The sequence below is a fragment of the Arachis stenosperma genome, chromosome 2 (assembly GCF_014773155.1).
Source record: "Arachis stenosperma cultivar V10309 chromosome 2, arast.V10309.gnm1.PFL2, whole genome shotgun sequence".
NCBI classification, from domain to species: domain Eukaryota; kingdom Viridiplantae; phylum Streptophyta; class Magnoliopsida; order Fabales; family Fabaceae; genus Arachis; species Arachis stenosperma.
This window is the reverse complement of record NC_080378.1, coordinates 12,090,553-12,111,972: the sequence shown is the minus strand read 5'-3', so window position 1 is coordinate 12,111,972 and position 21,420 is coordinate 12,090,553. Positions and strand designations below refer to the sequence as shown.

Genomic DNA, 21,420 nt, shown 5'->3' with positions numbered 1-21,420 from the left:
TACAGTAATATAACAAAAAAATTATGAGATAGTAAATACATACTTTTATACACAATGAGAATATAAACCATTTTATATAATTATCTAATCATACTAATTGTCTTAAATAACTGTTGATGCAGACGCGTATATATGATAAATTCATTACAAGGATTCTCATAAACAAAATCTAGTATTTTCAAAATTGATATTATGTTTCTACTCTATAACTTGAAAGGGCCAAAAGGTGAAGAAGTGGGATACATAGATATACAAGTACACAAGTAGTTGTTGGGTATTCCGATCAACCCTAACTTTACTTTACCGTCCTCCTTAGTTCTTATTATTGGCTTACATTAAAAAATCTGCATACAAGAGTGACTGTGTGAAGTGCACATTTTTAGTTCATCTTAGGCAAGGAAAATATTATTCTTTTTTCTTTTTTTATTTTAAAAACACACTCTTTTGTTTATGTTCCGGACAACAGTGTTGGGTGTGAAAGTGGGTGACCAAAAATAACACTATTCTCTCTCTCTCTCTCTCTCTCTCAAACACAGATAAACACTGTTCCAAGTCCCTAAGCTTTGAGGTTTTCGGCCTTGGATTTGGGGTAAAGGGCCTCGAGAGATAGCGAACCTTGCCTGCTTCCACCTTTATTCCTTCAAATTCCATTTCTCTCACTCTCTCTCTCTCTCTGCTTCTACATTGTCTTCTTCTTCTTCTACTACTACTAGTACTACTTCTACTACTCCATCAACCTCAAATTCAAACACCCTTTGTTTGAATATGAAACAATATCATTAGAGTGTCTTTTGATTCGTACCACATTGTCTGAACCGGTTGAAAAACTTGGATTTCCTGTGTTTTTGTTTTGTTTTGTTTCTCTGCTTTTGCTCTGTTTTCTTTCTTTTTCTTCATCAAAGCCTTGTTTGTTGTTGTTCTTGTTCTGTCTTTTTCTTCCTATAACTGAGAGCCACCAGAAGCTGAAAACAGAAACACCCCATTATTCTAAGGGCCTTGAAGTTTCAATCTTTTTTTGTCTTTATTATAGAATACTTGTTTGTTTTCTCATTGAAGTTCGTCACTGAAAGGAAGGAAGGAAGGGAGAGAGAAAAAAAAAAAGGGTGTCACCATCACCATTGTTGTTTTCAATTTGTTTTTAGTTTGATGCAGAAAGCTACATGAATTTGTGCCAACAATGAGAGATGAGAACTCGAAGAAAAGCAAGGTTCAACAATGCCACCTCTCTCTCTCTCTCTCTCTCTCTCTCTCTCTCTCAATTCATTTGCATTTGTGTTCTTTTCTGTTATTGCTTACACTTTTTTTCTTTTTTGAAGTTTTCATGGCCTAAAACACTGGTCAGGAAGTGGTTCAATATCAAGAGCAAAGATGAAGATTTTCAATCAGATGATGTCTTCTACAATGGTGATTGCTCAATTCCCTTCATTGTTTTTTGATGTAATTTGTGTACTTCCATGATTGGGAATCTAAGGACTTTCATGTCACCAGCAAGTAAAGGAAAAAATGGTGTTTTTAAAAAAAAAAAATTATATGTACTATTCTTATGCAAGTTGGATTTTGTCTGTGTATTACAAAATTCTTGTTTTTGTTTCAAGGGGTTTTCAATTTTGCAATCCAAGATCTGGATTTCTTTTCTGTTTTTCTATGTAAAACAAAATTGTGTTGGGTGTTTGGTTTTTGTGGGGTTATAAATTTTTGACTGTGGAAAGAGCAAAGCTTTATTATTAACCTTTTTTTGTTTAATGGGTTTTCTTTTTCAGGTGTTGATGAAGATTGGAGGAGCAACAACACCAACTATTCACAGAAGGAGGAATGCACTATCAAGAAAAGCAAAGCAGGTTCATTTTTCCACTCATACACACTTAACTATGCTATTTTCTTTTCTTAGGACCACATACACCATTCCCTTAATACCCCACCTACACAAAAGATAAAAGGAAATTTTCTGAACAATGGTGACAAATTTTCAGAATTTTTTGTCTTTGCCTTTTGCTTTTTCCCCCCTTTTCCTTTTTTGAATTACTGGCCTCTCATACATAATATCCGTTTTTATTCAAAGAGAGAGCGAAGAGAAGGCATTCGGATAGAATTCGGCGTAGTAGGATTGACCATGATACGGCTCAGATAATCGATGTGCATAACTATAGGTATGATTTATTAATCATGAAGTTCTGCATTGCACTTTAATTATTATTGCTTTCATTTGTTATCTTCAGAAGAGTTGTTTGTTATATTGATTTGTTCCTAATTGTTATGGATACAGAATCTTTGTTGCAACTTGGAATGTAGCCGGAAAATCTCCGCCGGATTATTTGAGTCTTGAAGATTGGCTTCACAGCTCTCCACCTGCTGATATCTATGTTCTTGGGTGAGTTACTTGCAATAGTGTGTCTTACTCTTAATGGTTATGTAAATAGTTAGCCATTTCTTTGACTCAGGTTTCAAGAAATAGTACCTCTCAATGCCGGTAATGTTTTGGGGACAGAAGACAATGGCCCTGCCAGAAAATGGCTGACTCTTATTAGGAAGACCCTAAACAGTCTTCCAGGAACAAGTGGGGAATGCAACACTACTTCACCACTTCCTGATCCTGTGGTGGAGCTGGAAGATGATTTCGAGGGATCGACGAGGCAGAAGGCGACCTCTTTCTTCCATCGGAGGTCTTTCCAATCCTTGAGTCGTAGTATGAGAATGGATGCTGACATGTCAATGCCTCAACCGTGCCTAGATCGTCGTCTCAGTGTCTGCGATAGAATGATATTTTCTCACCAGGCAAGTGACTATGATCCCAGTTACAAATGGGGTTCCTCGGATGATGAAATCGGGCCTGCTGACTCCCCGGTTGCAGCACAGTATTCGCCGGTGTCATATAGAGGTTTCTCCATGGAGAATAGAGATAGAAGGAAAGGGCACTCCAGATACTGCTTGGTTGGTAAAAAGCAAATGGTTGGGATATTTCTGACAGTTTGGGTGAAAAGTGATATCAGAGCCGATGTTCACAACATGAAAGTTTCTTGTGTTGGCCGAGGATTGATGGGATATCTCGGAAACAAGGTAAAAATTTGCTAAATTATCTTCCAAAAGACTCAAGGAGGATGCAGCCTTATTCTTTTTGGTTTTCCAGGGCTCCATATCAGTTAGCATGTTTTTGCACCGAACAAGCTTTTGCTTCATCTGCACACATCTTACTTCTGGACAAAAAGAGGGCGACGAGCTGCGCAGGAATTCGGATGTAATGGAGATTCTCAGAAAGACAAGGTTTCCCCGAGTCAACGGCGACGAGAGTTCTCCACAGACAATTCTAGAACATGAGTTAGTCCTTCGTCTCTTTTCCTAGAATCTTTGCCATGCATGATGCTAAGTCCTAATTTATACTTTGGTAAATGGTGTAGTCGAATAATATGGCTGGGGGATTTGAATTATCGGATAGCCCTTTCTTACCGTGCAGCAAAAGCTCTTGTCGAGATGCATAATTGGAAGATTTTGCTAGAAAATGACCAGGCATGATACTTTGTCCCCTTGTTTCTCAAATTTCTTCGAGTATCAACCTGACCATTCGGTTGTTTTTATCTTTCAGTTGCATATAGAGCAGAGCCAAGGTCGTGTCTTCGAAGGATGGAATGAAGGGAAAATATATTTCCCTCCAACATACAAGTATTCAAACAATTCAGACAGATATGCAGGCGATGAAAGACACTCGAAACAAAAGAGAAGAACTCCAGCATGGTAGTCTTCTTTCCTCCAAAGTGGAAACAACCACCTGCTATTATTATTGTTTTAAACTATTTTCATTTCTCAATCTAATTTGAATGTGAATCTTTGTTCATGAAGGTGTGATCGAATCTTGTGGTATGGAAGAGGCCTCCGCCAATTATCTTATGTTCGTGGAGAGTCAAGATTCTCCGATCATAGACCGGTTTATAGCATATTCCTGGCAGAAGTTGAATCTATTAGTCGTAGCCGAATAAAAAAATGTTCCAGTTGCACCAGTTCAAGGATTGAAGTAGAGGAATTACTGCCTGATCCAGATGGTTACGGTTACCATGATTTTAGATTCTTTTCATGAATTGTCTAAAGTACTTACCTTGCCGATCAACTTGGCGAAGTTGAAGCTAAGCAACCGAAGTAGCAAGTACATACAGGGTAATTCACCACAGCATAGGAAATTATATCATTGTTTTCTTTCTACAATTCGAAAAGCCGTTCGAGGCATGATACAGTTGCCTCACTAACCTGTTAATCACAGCAACAAAAAAGGGTCAAAGAATCGCTATCTAACGAATTCTTGCTTAAGAATGATCTATGATAGAGGACGATGGCATTGTCTGATCTGTATAACCAATTGACACTGCCATGTGGGACAAGTTTTAGCAGTTATTGCATTATTGCCCCTACATTTCTTGAAACAAGAATTTAATTTTGTCTTTTCTTGGGTATTAATTTAAGAACTCTAGGCTAGTTTGGACCATTCTGCATATAGGTTCATGGAATTTTTGGTTCATAGATTTGTTCAACAAAACATAAGGAACTGTATCTTACTTCCTAATAAAGATTTTGGTTGAGATCTCATTCATGTCTTTATTCTTATCCTTGGCTTTTGGTCCCCCACTTCTTGTAGGTGGTCACTGATATGAGGAATGATGATAGCCCCAATGGTGATAGAGACATTCAGTTATACTCTCCCAATTTCCCCAAAGAAGGTTGTAAATTATTCTGTTACCCTTTTCTCTCCTTTTTATTTTTCCTTTTATCATTCTCTCTGAGTAATTTTCTCAAACACCTTCCATGCTTATTGTTGTTGCAGCTGCACAAGCTTGATTGTTGCTAACAACTTCTGACACTTTGGATCTTTTTGCTGCTTCACATTCTTTCTTGGCTCCATGGAAGTTCAATTAAATGAGGTAAGGGAAAATGCTTCAGGGTACGAAATTGATGAGACGAAAGTTGCATGAATATTGTATCCATAACTCGAAAATTGGTATGGATGTGACATTTGATTCCGGTGTTTTCTGTTGTTAGAATTTTATAAAAAAAAAAAAAGAGAAACTAGCGAAAACAATTAAATTCTCTTTTCTATTATCACCTTTTTTTGTCTTTATAAAATTCTGAAAACAGAAAATACCGAAAATAAAAACGCAAGTCAAATGCTTCCTAAATTTTTTCCAATATTTGGTTTAGGGTTTGTTCATTGTCTTGTACCGAACTCTAGATTTAAATACATTTTTGTCTCTATTTTCGTTTTCGTATTCGATCTCTTGAAACCAAATACAATACATGATTTTGTGACAAATTTAATTTTGATACATTATTAGTGTAAATTTTTGAAATTTGGATCCTTTAAATTTAAAGGATCTAAATCCAAATTTTTTGTATGCAATTTTACGATTTTGTTATATAAAATGGTTAGTTTAGAGTGTAAAATATTATTATATTAATGGAATATTTCTATAGTTTCAAACATTGGTAGGAACACTTATTGGTACTATTTAGCAGTGTTCATGAGCTAAAGTAATTGTTATTGGTTAGTGTGACTACTTACTAGTGTGGAGAATAACACAAGGAACTGTACCATAAAGTTGAATTTTTTTCCTTAATTAAAAAAAAATTATTTACATTTTTGCACCCAAAATTAATTATATTAATTCATTATTTGATCTGTTTCAGGGAAACATGAGAAGAATTAGAGATGTGATGGACACTCATTGCTTGTGTTAGAAAAGAAATGTGCAAGTTCTGACGGATATGAAGCTTCTTTTGTTGGCTAAATTTTTTTTAAAATATTGGGCGAAAGTTAATGTAATGCAAATTATGACGTGGCTGTGTATTTTGCTGACATATAGGAACGAAAAACAAAAAATAAAAAAGAGTAGAAATTATTGGAGGCATTTGATGTCTGGTGGGAACGATTATTTGATATAAATGGAGTGATTTGTGAGAAAAAAAAATTTGTCAGCAATTTCAGTCTAGAGGAATTATTTTTCCATAATCAAATATTACACTGTTGTTGATTCATTTACATGTATTACACATTTATGGGAGCAATATTTATAAAAAAAAATAAAAAGTCTCTTTTGTTCTTGCTGCCAAATGATTTCACTGAGCAAACCATGGAATATAATGATTATATATTTTTTATTTATTATGCCATTTTTATCACATAATATTTTTAGAATTTAATTTTTGTGTATTTTTATATACTAAAAACATATTATAGATATTCAATTATACGATATTATGAAAATATTTAGTTCAATTATTTATTAATTTTTTAAATTTTATAAATAAAAGTATTTAATTAACTAAACAAGTAAAACAAAAAGTAAAAGAATGGAATGCACATAACTCATTGCTTTTTAGCTTTTAGGCTTTTACTAGTAGGTCATTATTTACCCCTTTTTCTTTTCTTTTCTTTTTTCTCCCTATTATTCTCTTTTTCTTTGAATCTGATTTAGGTTCGGGTACCATTCTTTGGGATATATCAGTGCCTTTATTATTTTATTTTATTTTATTTTAAGTCAAAATTTATCTTTTTTATTTTATTTTTATTTTTAAAATTTTTGTTCATTTTTCTGAATATTTATTTATAAATAATATTATATATTTAAATTTTTTTGTTAATTAGATTTAACTAAATTAATCTAATATAATAAAAATAATTATTATTTAATTTAATTAAATTTAATTTATAAAAAAATTTTAGATGTGTAACATTATTCTTTATTTATTTATTTATTTATCATGTTAAAAGGGATAAAAGGCACCATAACCTAATAAAGAGTGGCATAATTGTTTTATAGCGATGCAATAGAAAAAAGTGACGTACCAGAGTGCAATGTTGATCGACCTATGTTTATCTTTTCAGGGCATAAATTTTCAGACATATATTAATTAATTAATAATTGTTCTCATTTAAGTTGTCAAAACCTAAAACATGGACCATTTAATGGATTATGCAATCTCATTATTAGCTTATTAATTGACCAACAACCATCTCGGCCTTCACCTTTTTTTTAATCATTGAATTTAGTTAAAGAATGTATTAAAAACATTAAATAAGAAAATAAAATTATTTTTTTAATGTATTGAATTTATAAAATATTTAAGATATAAGAGCAAGTAGCAACATTTTCATTATACCCTTATTTTATTCTATCAAAAAAATTTCACTGTAGTATTAAGACATTTTTAATCTATTTGGATTTTGCTTATAATAAGGATACTTTGTAATGTTACTTCGTACTGATAGAAAATTTTAATTTCTTTTAACTTTTTTGAAATGTATTGAATATTTTAAATTTTTAGCTTTTTCGTGAAAGACATTTCTATTAATCACCTTAATAAGCCTTTTTTATTTTTAGGATGCTAATAAGTATCTTAAAATATTTATTAAGGATACTACTACAAGTAAAAAGTTGTAACAAAAATTGTAAATCAAATATAAATTCTCAAATATTTTTATGCATAAAATGTATTAAAATATTCAAAATTTTCTACATATTTTTACTCTATTTACTATAATGCTTTTAGGAGACACTTTATTTTATCAAATTTTCTTTGTGTGAATGTGTCTAAGTTATCGTTATTCAAAATGTCGTAGCTTTTTTAGAAATGTATTCTCTTCGCAAGTTCTTCTAAATTCTCTCTTAACAATTATATGCGATAATAATTTTTTTAAGACTTTAAAATATTAAAAAATTTAAAATACATTTCATTTTATATTTTTAGTGAATTATATAATTATTATTTTTATACTCTAAATATGTTTTAAGGCATTGTGAAGCAAGTATTATTACTGAATAATGTATAAATATAAGTATATGTAACAATTTTATATATTATTTTTTAAATGATTTATATACTGTCTAAAATAATATTCATAAATTTAAATAATTTATTGTTTAATTTTTATCTAAAAGTGGTATAATAAATTATACTAGATATCTATGGCTAATTTTTTTTATTTGAAAAAAATATTGGTATTTTTATTGAAAATAGATTATTTGGTGTAATTACAGGTGGGTGAATTTTGCATATAGAGAGTCAACATGCAAGGTGTGTGTTGTATATTAGACACGTTATCATTCCGGTAATACGCAGGATGCGTGTTAGACACGTGTCATCATCTTATCAACACACAGGGTACGTGTTGGACATGTGTCAATATTTTGGATATCTTTTTTGGACATCCATAATACTATAATACATTTTAAATATTAATATTCAATTAAAATATTATTTTTATATTCATATTAAAAATGATTTCTGAATATCTAATTATATTTTATTAAGGAATTCTTGATGACTGATGTGACAAACATCTATGGGGCTATCTAGCATTATATTATGGGAAATCCACTTGAGAAAAGGACCCCAAATAAAGATACTATATTAATTAGCTGTTTTGGTTATGGCTGCTTTTTTCCAACTAACATTAGTAGCCTGAAAAAGAAAATGTATATATGTCCCTATTTGTTGAATTACTTGGAACTTGAAATCATGAAAAGTTACAATTAGTTACACTATTATTCTCTTTATCTATCAAAGAATAAACTGTCATAGTAAAGCTTAATTTAACAATTACAACATCTTCAATAACTCACACTAATTAGATGTATTCTTTGGTACTTGTGTAAAAAAAATACCAAAAAGGTTATTAATTAAATGCTATTATGAATTATAATATTTTAACAGCTATAAAAGTAAATATTTTTATACTTAAAGATACATTTTAAAAATATTATAAAAAATATTTTACTAAAAAAATAGATTTTTTTATTTTAAATATATTAAACAATAAAAATTTTATTATTAAACTTCTAAAATGTACTATTAAGACATTCTGTGATCAAATAAAATTTATAATCCTGCTAAGTAATCAATTAGGAATGCAAGTCAATTAGTATTTGTTTTTTTTGGAGAGAATGTGAATTCAAAATATCTTAAAAAACATCCAAAATTTTAAAAAATATATTTAAAAATATTTTAAAATTCAAAATCATTTTAAAAATTTAAAATCATTATAAAAATTTTGAAGAAGAAACATTCAAAATCTAAATGAAAAAAACATCTAATATTTAAAAAAATCTAAAGTTATTTTAAAAATTCTAAAATTTATTTTAAAAATTTTAAAATTTATTTTGAAAATTCCAAAATCATTTTAAAAATCATTCTAAAAATTTTGAAGAAGGGAGGACTGCGACAGTGATCGACGCATGCATGAAGCCTAAGACAGAGGTTGTCGCATCCGGTAAGGGAGGATTGCGATGGTGATTAACGACGCTACGTTCGCAAGGGAAGGGATTACGGCAGTAATCGACAAAGCTACGTTCGCGAGGGAGAGGGCGCTGCGAGTCGTGTTGCAGGGATCGTCGCGCGCAATAGGGGCTGAGCGAAGATGGAACACGCGCCAAGAGACGCTGCGGAGAGGGAGGACACAAGGGCGACTGGCAGACACAGTAAAGGTGTAGGACACATGGGCGAGTGGCACACGTGTTGGACGGAGAGGCCACAAGGGCTACTCGTAAACGCAAAGGAAGAGGGAGAATGCTATTACTATGTAACAGCTCTTTTGGAATTCTAGTTATATATATGTCTTTTAGTTTTCTAAATAAGTTTTTTGTCTTATCATTTTTCGTGAGTGATACATCTTCGATTTTGTTTTACTCATACCCTTTCCTTTTAAGGTTTCTATCTATATTATCCTTATTATATATGTATGTATTTTATTTTTAAAAGTCGTAGTGCCTCGTCACTTCTGATTTACGTCCTAAACGCAAAACTTTATATGGTAGGGTATTACATTATAGAAAGAGGCACACAAAGGTGAGGTAGGACACAAAGAAGATGCAGGTAGAGGAATATGAATTGTCGATGGAGGTCGCGACTTCGGAGAAGAGTGATTAGAGTGGGAGGTCAAAATAGAAGTTGATGTTGGGCGGTGGTTCATATTACTCAACCTAATCTTAATTTTTTGAATTTTAAAATCAAAATTAAAAAAAATGTTTAAATTGGCTGCACGTATAATTAGTTACTAGACCTTTTCTAAAACTTTTACAGCTTATAGATTAATCAAAAATTAATTCTATTTTGGTTGATCCCAAGATTGATTGAGATGATCGGAATATATATTGATGAATTATTGAAAGTCATAAATATGAATGTTATATATACAAGGTAGATTAAGTTGTACAAACCAAGACATTATTGTTGGTGAAAAAAAAAATAGTGAATGTTGAGAATAATGTATCAAGCGACTTTATATATTAAGTCTATGCATGTCTATGTTATATCAATTGTGTTACATATTTATGTACAAACAATACCCAATTTATTATTGTATTCCGTATAGTTGAAAAAAAAATCATATATATATAATATATATGAATAGTGTCCTATAATAATATTCTTTCACCAAAATTAGGTTGTTTTGCAATATGATAATGGCATGTACCAAATATACTAACCAAAGAGGAAGAAGTTGCACTTTTCATGCTAGTAATTAATTGAATTTGATGAATCATGTTATTCATCATACTTCATATATACCCACCACTCCATAGGCAATGATATCATAACCTAATTAATTTCTTGCTGCCTCCATCATCTTTTGCCCTAGTCAAAGTCAAAGCCCTATATATATTAAGGCTTTTGGCCACACTTTAGAGTACGTAGTACCATAAATACCCTCACTATTTTGCCAAATTGATCATGGTTCTCTGCCTTGTTTTCAATCTATATATACACCTTGTGTTGCCTTATTATTCATGCATGTAACATGTATGTATGTATATAGTTTCCTATTCCAACTATATTTTGTCTTATTATTCACATGCATATGTTTTAATTTGTCTTCTATCTCCTTGTTGAAACAAAAAAAAAAAAAAACACAATAATTTTCGTTTCTAAAAGTAATTTCATGGATGCATACATGTGGGAAATTAGAGGAAACAAATTACTCAAAGTGCAAAGTTCTTTAGATATATTGTCTAAGCTCATTATTATATATCGACTAAAAGTATTTTAAGTTTTTTGAATATGTATTTTTTAACTTTTTTAAAAGTACTAGTTAATACTTTGTGTGATTATGTTTTACTTTTAAAAGTAAGTAGTATTTCTAATTTAAAAGTATCTATACTTAAACAGTAATGTTATGAAGATAAAAAAAAAAGAACAGACAGAATTTATTTTATTTAACATTCATTAATTATCACAATAATTAATAAATACTAAATAAGACAAATTATGATAGTATTTGACTAATTTTTTTTAATTATCAAATATTTCTGATGCATAAAATACTTTCTTACACATCCCAAAATGTGCAACTAGATAATAATGGTATCAAAGATTTTATGATTGAACTAGAATTCGATCTTAAAAGAACTTTAACGCAAGACAAACTATTTTTTTTTAAAAAAAATCTATAATTTAATCTTAAAAGAGACTCTTACATAAATTATTAAAGAGCAGCGTATTAATTAAATATAATTATTTATATTCTTTTACTTAATTATCAACTTAAACTTTTGAAATATATAGTTTCATGACAAATCAAATGGACGGAAAAATCATTACTAGCAGAAATTAAAACACATAATATATAAATATCAATATGAATGAAAATATATATCCTTCATTAACAATTGGTTTTATTTGCAAATTATTGGATTATGATGAATAATTTATATAATTAGCTCCACTGACACACCTGATCATTTCATCATCAGCATCCCATCCCTATTCCCATGGTTGGGTGTTAAAACTTAAAACACAATTTTATATTCATGAGATCATGCAAATAGAGAAAGAGCAATATTTCATATTCTTGATATTTTATATCATATTTATATATGTAAGATGTATAATTATTTGTTGTATTTCTACCTATCATCAACTTAAATTTTTATGATATATTTTTTTTATATTCGAATTTTTATGACCAAATAAAAAAAAATTCAAATTTTTTTACTCTTGAAATAAAAATTTCGATCCATTTACGATATGAAAAAATATTTATATAAAAATTCACGTAGTTACTCAAAAAGATGTTCTTCTGTGAAAGAAATATTAAGATATATAATCATGCATATATTTTTATTATTTATTTTAGAATAAACAATTTGATGACAATATAGCAGATAATCACATATATAGTACAATAATTATATATTTTTTTTTTGAAATAAAATAATTTCATTCATGAAATGAAAGAAATATATAAGTATTTATATATGAGACAAGTAAAAAAAATGGAAAACTTCTAATATTTTATTATAAAAGTAACATCATATCTTAATATAATAAGAGAAATAAAAGAAAGTAAAGTGCTCGTCAATTAATTAAAAATTGGAAATTTATTGAAATTCTTTCTGCAGTTTTAAAGTTGACGCTATTATCTCTTTCACACTAGCTAATACATTATTAAAGATGAATCTGTTTTTAGCATTCTATAAATACAGCTCAAAATCACCATCATCATCCTTTAATAAGAGCTATTGAGTTAGGTACGCAAGACTCTCATTTTCAAGTTCCACTTAACATACATATAGAAATCAGAGCTTCAGTGCCCCTTCTAGAAGATGAAATAATTGATAAAATTTTTATAGCACTAAAAGTTTTTTATGGAAGTCCCTCCAAAAAAAAATCTTAATCTTTGTTGAGATGTTCAGCTTTCACCGTCCTCGTCACAAATTTCGTTGTTTCTCATCATCTTTGTGCGAAATTTAATGGAAACATGCAAGAATTTATAAACCACACAGTATTCATTAGTAATCATTGTATACTTAAAACTTAGTATAATATTTCTTTTGATTTAGTCTAGTCTTTTGCTAGTTGAATATAATTAATTATTATGTGATCATTAATAATCATGTAAAATTCCAGTTAATAAATTAGCAATTTTTCATTAGTGAGGAATTAACAAATTTTAATATTTAAAAGTAGCACACTTATTAAAAAATTCAACTAGCAAAATAAAAAATATATAATATATGTGTGAAAAATAAATTAAAAGAAAAACAGATAGATCATCATAAGAGAGAATATATACAAAAGCATATAATAAAAAGAAAAGGCCTGAATTGGACTGTAACAGCGACATGATTAAGAAAAACAATAATGATAAACGTGTATATATATAATATTGTGTCTTTCTCTTCTCATTGGTTATTACACGTAATGCATGCGAGGGTTTTGTGGACTTCAAAATGCATCGGTTGAAGCTAATTTAATAAGTTAGTTTGGGCTTTTTGTTGTGGACCACATAATAATAATAATCATAGCCAAATTGACAAGTGATGATATCACAATTAAAAGATTAAATAAACTAAAAAAAGAAAAAAAGAAAAAGAAAAAGGGTTACTACTACCTGCAGAAATTTGATTTCCATAAGCATTGGACTTGAATTGATCGATAATAATACTTATGTCTTATGGTACAGTGGTGGGGCACTATTGAAATTGACTTAGCAAGCTTTGTTATGATTATGTGTGTAGCTTCTTGCATTATAATAAATTTTTATTATTTTTAATTAATAATAATTTAATATTTGTCAAAAAACTATAATTCAAATAACATAATCTTCTTATATTCATTTAAAAGTTATATGTTTAAGTTTCTCTATTTTTTAAAAAAGAAAAAACAATAATTTGATACTTGATAAAAAAAATCTAATTAAAATGCTCAGTTCTGTCCTAGCTAGTTTATTTTTGTTAATACTATAATTAATTAATTAATTAATTCTGTCATAATACCACTTTGTTCTAATTTCTCAAAACTTAAATTGATACAAAAAGATAACATAAATAATTATATATTTGACAAATTACCTTTTTAAGAATAGTCAAGAGAATTATATATAATTTTAAAATATTACTCGTTTTTGAATGTTAACTTGTTAAAAAAATTAATATATTTAGACATATTTATTCATCTAATATATATATAACGCGTTTCATCAAAGCGATTTTTTAAAATTTTGTTTGAATTTTTGTATAGATTTTTTTTATTTTATGCTGAACTTTTTCTTTTCAAATCCAATAATAATTGAACTATGTACTTTTCGGTCATCGAAATTTTGAGATAAATAATTGAATAGTAGTAGATAAATGATTTTATTTATTACATCACGATTGACGTGATCCCAGTAGTGGTTAATTGGTTATTGTGGTAAGTGGTAAATGATGATGATGGTGATGCTTAAATTCTCTTTACTGGTCCAAAATAATTCAGTATCATATTATATATATGCATAGATAGAAGGAGAGGGAAATTCTGATGAATTCTGACAATATTGACGCACGCTTACTTGAAAGTTTCAGAATGCAAAGAGAGGTTTATTAATAATTAATTATTCATTCTCTATGCTATGTATATAAGGTATGATAAAAGTTCATTGCCTTTGTTGGAAGGCATCAAAATTAAATAATAAAGCTCTTCACTCTGATGACGGATACTCACTACTCATTCATTCCCAATAATAATAATGCCTCATGCTAATGCCAACTTTATTAATAACAAACAAAAAGCGCCATTCTTTGCAGATTTTTTCACGAATTTTGAGTACCTTACAATTGAATTTTGGTGTTGATTTGGGTGGGTTTTGTGGAAAATAGATTAAGTGAAAAATAATAGTTAAGATGAGAGATTAGGGGTAAATAAACTTGTGAGGAAGACACTTCTATTAATGGCAAATAAACAATATAAGAACTAATAGTAAGGAAGAGAGGTGGAGAACAAGTGTTGAGACCTCCACTAATGTCACAAGAGGATGAATGAACTTTGTTTAAAGTGGACAGGAATGGTTTATAGAGAAGAGAAGCTCTCAGAAGAGAATGAAGGTGAAGGTGAAAATAAAGGATGAAAAGGGTTTCAAGATCCGTGAAGAAGAAGATGATCAAGATGAAAGTGAAAAGTGAGAGTGAAGGATGAAGGATGCTTTACAGATGTGGCTTGAGGTCCTTTTTATAGTGTAAAACCATGATGAAGAGGGCACCCTTTGGCCAATGATTTTAGTCTGACATTTGGTTTACTGCTCTTTCCAAAATATCTTTAAGTATTTGGGATCACCTCAAGTATTGTCAACTGAAAAGGGTAGGAAGTTGATTCCCACACGTTAAACTAAAGCTCCTGACATGTGACATTAGTGAATGGACATCTAGTTTGATTTTCTTTCAACTAGATGACACCTTTACACTCCAAATCCAACCAATCCACTTCTACCAATATAGTTTTCACTGAAGAGAAATTCAACTTCTCAAGGTGTTATTTTGAGTTCCATCCTTTTAGTCCAATACCTTTAGGAGAAACTTAACTCTTTTTTGACCATGTTTGTAGGTCATTATAAAAATAATTATGTACAAAAAAGATTTATATTTTTAGTACACAATCAGGTGTCTACTATGCCACACTAGACACTATACTACTCAAAATGGTGCTCCACCATATATATATATTTAAGATTATTTAGTTTTTTTTTTTTGGGTCCATAGATTAGACAGCCTTTAATCTTAAGCATTATCCACTCACACACATTACACTCACACACATACAATTTACGTTCTATCAAACCCAGCTACAGCTGAAAATTAAACCTGTGATGTAGCTATATGAGACTAACAAATAGGCCATGGTGCAAAGATAATATACACGAGCAAGGAAAAAATATATTTTTTGTTCTTAAAATTTAGTAAATATTATAAAAGTATCTTTAAATTTTATTTTGTTTTAGAAATTTGTATTAAATATATTATTGACAATTAATTTTTTAATAAATTTAGGATTAATTCAACAACAATTTTACAAGAACAACATCAATACAAGTAAATTAAAGATAGTTATTATGTATTATTACTGAATTAGTTCAAAATTTTTTAAAAATTTAGCTATCAATAGTATATTTAATGTAAATTAAAAATTTTTGGCACAAAATTAAAATAAAATAAAACTTAGGAAATATTTTTAAAATTTTTAACAAATTTTAAAAATAAAAAATATATTTTATCCTGTACCTGATGTTTTTCTATTTATTATAAATATGTAGTTATGTACTATATATAATGTTTATAGGATAAAACCAGTTTCCATTCTAATATGTTTTCTTCACTTGCCCTAGCCCCTTTATATCAACTAGCTAATTTGACCCCTTCTTAAACAAAACCAATTCTGTCATTGTATGACATAATGGCAAAAAATTCAGGTAAAATTATTTTCGTATAAAATTAATAATTAAAAATTATTAAATAATTTAATATATTTTATAACAACAAACATTTTAAAAAAAATCATCCTCTTATTAGACCCAATCCGAAAATTAGATAATAACAAACTTAGTTATATATATTACAAATGAAATTTAATTTGCCCATATCCTAATTTTTTTTTTGAGTAGGCCTTCATCATTAGAAGAACTACATATTTCTCATCAAAACAAAAAGTATATCATTGCAACATTTTTTTCTCTTAAATTATCCCAAAAAAATAAAAATAAAAAATAGTTTAACAAAAATAGCACTTTTTTTTAGGTTATAAACCCTCCAATTTAGGTTGTGCATACAGTGTTCTTAGACATGTGATGAGTGGTTATTAATTTCTGAGATTTCACATGTTTCACCCAAGTTAGTAAAATGTGTGTGTTCAGTAGAAATAGCATGAAAACAGAAAAAATCCAAAATATATATATATACGTAAGCAAGGCGTATATATGTACGTAGCTATATATATCTAGCTATCTAAGCTACTAGGCTTTACCCATAATGGGACAATGATGTGGCACAGGTGAAGAGAATGTTATGGTCTTGATTAATTAAGCATGTTTATGTTTATATGTTAATGGTGATGTCACAATTAGGTATATATATATGTATGTGTCTCTGATTGGTTTGCTTGTTAAACAAGGTGTCAGTTTGCCAGAATACTATACAACAATTTAATCACATTTAATTTTCACACTGCAACTTTTTTCCTCTTTCTCTTGCACGCAGTTTCGGTGAATAATATGTCAGTATCATTTAATTGACAAATTTTTTTGTGTTTATAAGTTTGGTATTGAATTTGTCAAATAGGTTTTAAATATTTAAAAATTATTTATTTTTATATTTTTTAAATTAAATATTAATTTTTATTTTTTTTAGTAAATTAAATAACTATATATAAACACTATATTTTTTTTTAAAAGCAAACAGCTCTACACAATAAAAGTGGAGCAAATAGAATCACACAAACTAAAACTATCTTAACAAATTATAAACAACACAAAAATGGTCTTTATGTCATTTCCAACATAGCTATCAACAACTAAAGGAATCCACACCACTTCACTCGTTAGCACTGTTCGAAATCATGTTGATAATTTCGTCAACACCTTTGCTTGTGTGTTGGAAAATCCTCTTATTCCTTTTCAACTATATGTTCCAGTACAGAAACACTATAGTATGTATTCGTTTAAATTGTTCTTTTATAAAGGTATTTTCTTCTAATTCTTAAATTTAGATATGGTTTTAATTTTTTATTCTTGTTGATATCTCTAAATAATGTTGTAAAATTAGGGTTCAACTCATTTAAAACCCAATAAAAGCACTTCACCTTTTAATAATAATTTTTCGTTATTTTTAAAATAAAAAAAAACTAACTTGTTATTTTCCACTTTAAATGTCCTAAACAACAATAAAAAATATTAAATCACCGTTTTTAATAGACCTTACTCGTGACTGTTAAGGATATTACAATTGAGTAGTGAAATATAGTAGAATGCACAGTAGTGGAATGAAAACTGTATATTATTGAATGTGAAATGATAATGGAAATGAACGACACAGACACTGCCCCTATTCGAGTGGGGGAGCACTCCAGAAAATGTTTCTTCACACAATATTCTAACTAACTCTGAATCATTCTCAATTCCATATATTTTTCCCTTTCTCATAACAAACTAACTAGCTCAGTACAGGGAAATGTTTCTCTGTTACGCACAGCTTCATCCAATAACAAAATCCTTCATCCAGCCTGGAGCTCTCTTGGTTCGCTGCTTTTTGGGTTCTTCCACTTGAGACGGCCCAACACCTTACGCTGGCTGCCCTTTTGTGTCTTCCTCTGTATTGGGCAACTCTGTTTCAGGCTGGTCTTCTTCATTTGGGCCTTGGGAGCTATCAATTATCTCCCCCTCCAAAATGACCTTGTCCTCAAGGTCAACTTCTGGAAACAACCGCTGCAACTCACTTAAGTCTTCCCAAGTTGTATCGTCACGTGCGGTCCCCTCCCAATCTACTAACACCTGTGTTCGAATTCCTTCAGCTGTTGACACTGAACGACGACCGAGAATGGCAAGAAGACGCGGTTGCAGTGAGGGTGGCAAATCGGGTGAGCTTGGTGGCCCCTGAGGTGGTTCTCCTCGGTACTGTTTCAGCACAGAGATGTGGAAGACCGGATGCAGAGCGCAGGAGGAAGGAAGATTCAACCGGTAAACAACCTATCCTACTCTCTGACTTATTTGATAGGGCCCATAAAACCGCTTTTGTAGTTTGCTATAACTGTGATTAGTGAGGGACCGCTGCCGATAGGGTCTGATCTTCAACCACACCCAATCTCCCACTTCAAATTGCTTCTCGCGGCGGTGTTGATCTGCCTGTTTCTTCATTCGTTCTTGAGCCTGCTGCAGGGAATAGTGCAGTTCCCTGTCCAACACCTCTCGTGCTCTAAGGAGCTCGTCTACCGCTAGCACGGTGGTCGATCCGGGCAAATAACCGGGCAGCTTCCTCATTATGAACCCATAGAGGGCCTCATGGGGTGTCATATTGATAGCCGAGTGGTAGGAACTGTTGTAGCAAAACTCAGCCCAATTCAGGTAGGTAGACCATTGATTTGGGTAGGAATGAGAAAAAATCCTTAGGTACTGCTCTAACATTCTATTCACCACCTCCGTTTGGCCATCACTTTGAGGGTGATAAGCTGTACTATAATGTAGTTTTGTCCCGCTAAATTCAAACAAACTCTTCCAGAATTTACTCAAGAAAACAGGGTCTCTATCAGAAACCATAGTAGTTGGGAAGCCATGTAACTTAACCACCGAATTGATGAAGGCCTTAGCTGCATCTTTAGCTGAAAATCCTGGCTTAAGGGCTATGAAATGCCCAACTTTGCTGAATCGGTCTACTACAACTAGAATAGCATTGAATCCCCCCGATTTCGGTAGCTGTACAATGAAGTCAAGTGAAATCTCCTCCCATGGTCTGGCAGAAATTGGTAATGGCTGCAGTAACCTTTGTGCTCTAGCTGGCACATATTTAGTCATCTGACAGTCCGCGCACTGTTCAATAAATCTGTGTACCTCCGCTCTCATTCTTGGCCAAAAGAAAATTTCTCCCAATGACCTATATGTCTTCAACACGCCTCCATGTCCCCCTCTCACTGATGCATGAAATTCTTGTAGCAGCAATTCACGCAGGCCCAGAAAATCAGGCACCCATATCCTGCCTTGGTACATAAGTATTCCTTCGTATTCCCCATAATCCGGCCCTAGTTTGCCATCCCTCAGTTGTTGGTGCAACTGTCTCATCTGATCACACTGTTGGTTGGCCACTTTTAAGAATTGCAGAAGTGACGTTTGGACAGTAGTCAAGCTCCTGAACACCATCTGAACATCAGAATCTGGGTGGCGAGATAAATCATCTGCCACTAGATTTAATTTTCATAGCCTATATTCGATTTCAAAATCATAGCCCAACAATTTCGCTAGGTAGTACTGCTGATCCGGTGTCAAAATCACCGGAGTCATCAATTCCTTAAGGCCCTGATGATCTATTTTAATGACAAACTTCCTGCCCAGAGGGTAGTGACGCCATTTTGCCACTGCTTGGGTAATGGCGTAGAGTTCACGGATATAAGCTGAGACAAGAGTCATTTTCGGGTTCAACTTCTTGCTAAAATAAGCAAGGGGGTGACCATTCTGAGTCAATACAGCCCCTACTCCTTTATGAGATGCATCAGTCTCCACAATGAACATCTTGGAAAAATCTGGTAAGGCTAGTACCGGTATTTGTACCATGGCTGCCTTGAGATTGTCAAATGCTTGGTCTGCTTCTACTCCCCAATGAAAAATATTCTTTTTCAGAAGCTCAGTAAGAGGATGAGCAATTTGGGCATACCTAGCAACAAATTTTCTGTAATACCCAGTTAGACCCAAAAATCCCCGTAATTATTTAAGGGTAGTGGGCTTCGGCCAGGCCTGGATTGCATCAATCTTGGAAGGGTCTACCTTCACCCCTTCTGCACACACTATGTGACCAAGGTAGTCTACTTGAGACTGCCCAAAAAGACACTTAGACTGCTTAGCAAAGAGCCTGTTCTGAGATAGGATGGCCAAAGTAAGCCCCAAATGGGTGAGATGCTCATCCCACGTCTTGCTGTAGATGAGAATGTCATCAAAGAAAACAGCAATGAACTTTCTCAGGTAGGGTCTGAATACCTTATTCATAGTGGCCTGAAATGTGGAGGGAGCATTCGTGAGACCAAAGGGCATCACCACAAACTCATAGTGCCCTTGGTGAGTTCTGAAGGCTGTCATTGGAATCGCGTTCTCATTCATGGGAATTTGATGATATTCCGACCGTAAATCGATCTTGGAAAAATATTCTGCCCCAAAAAGTTCATCAAATATCTCATCAATGGTTGGAATAGGGAACTTGTCCTTGACAGTAATAGCATTTAGAGCCCTATAATCAACACAAAACCGCCAGCTTCCGTCCTTCTTCTTAACCAACAACACGGGACTAGAAAAAGCGCTTTGACTTTCCCGAATAATGCCTGCTTCAAGTATCTCAGACACTAATCTCTCCATCTCTTTCTTCTGAAAATGGGGATATTTATAGGGTCGTATACGCACAGGCTGTGACCCTGGAATGAGGTTGATATTATGGTCCACATCACGGGGAAATGGATCCTCTCCATTTTTTCTAACACTTGAGAGAATAAAGTGTGATCTCTCACCTTTAATTCTATAAGTGGGACCAAAATTAAATAGGAGAGAGAGAACAATGAAAGGTGAGATCCTCCACTGGACACCATCCAATTTTTTTTCCACTGGAGAGGATCCACTCCCACATCACGGTGGGGTGGCAATTGGGTAGGTTCTTCAAACACTTCCTAATGCTCTTCTAGAACCCGCTGCACTTCCATGGAGATAGTGGCTTCCGATACCTTCTCCTCATCCACCATCTTCAAGTGGTACATAGTGGTTACCACCTCAGATGTCACCATCCTTTGCAGCACCTTGTTACTAATCGCCTCAGACTGAAGCAGTCTGTCTCCTTGTAATTTGATAGGTAAATTATTCACAACAAATTCCATAGTGAGTAGACCATAATGTGTTGTCACATAGCCCAAGCACATGAACCATTATACCCCCAAAACTATGTCAGCACCCTGTAA

General features: G+C 31.7%; 1 protein-coding gene across 1 annotated transcript; it reads left to right on the top strand.

Moving 5' to 3' along the window:
* The first annotated feature begins 1,005 nt into the window (after positions 1–1,005).
* LOC130962052 (type I inositol polyphosphate 5-phosphatase 4-like) lies at positions 1,006–6,030 on the top strand. Its single transcript, XM_057888138.1, has 13 exons — positions 1,006–1,207; positions 1,317–1,404; positions 1,761–1,838; positions 2,060–2,147; positions 2,264–2,368; positions 2,439–3,054; positions 3,125–3,312; positions 3,393–3,501; positions 3,578–3,726; positions 3,832–4,143; positions 4,619–4,700; positions 4,805–4,901; positions 5,665–6,030. Exons 1-10 carry the CDS (start codon positions 1,178–1,180, stop codon positions 4,064–4,066), a joined length of 1,686 nt encoding a protein of 561 aa, XP_057744121.1. The 5' UTR covers positions 1,006–1,177; the 3' UTR covers positions 4,067–4,143; positions 4,619–4,700; positions 4,805–4,901; positions 5,665–6,030.
* Positions 6,031–21,420: the final 15,390 nt, after the last annotated feature.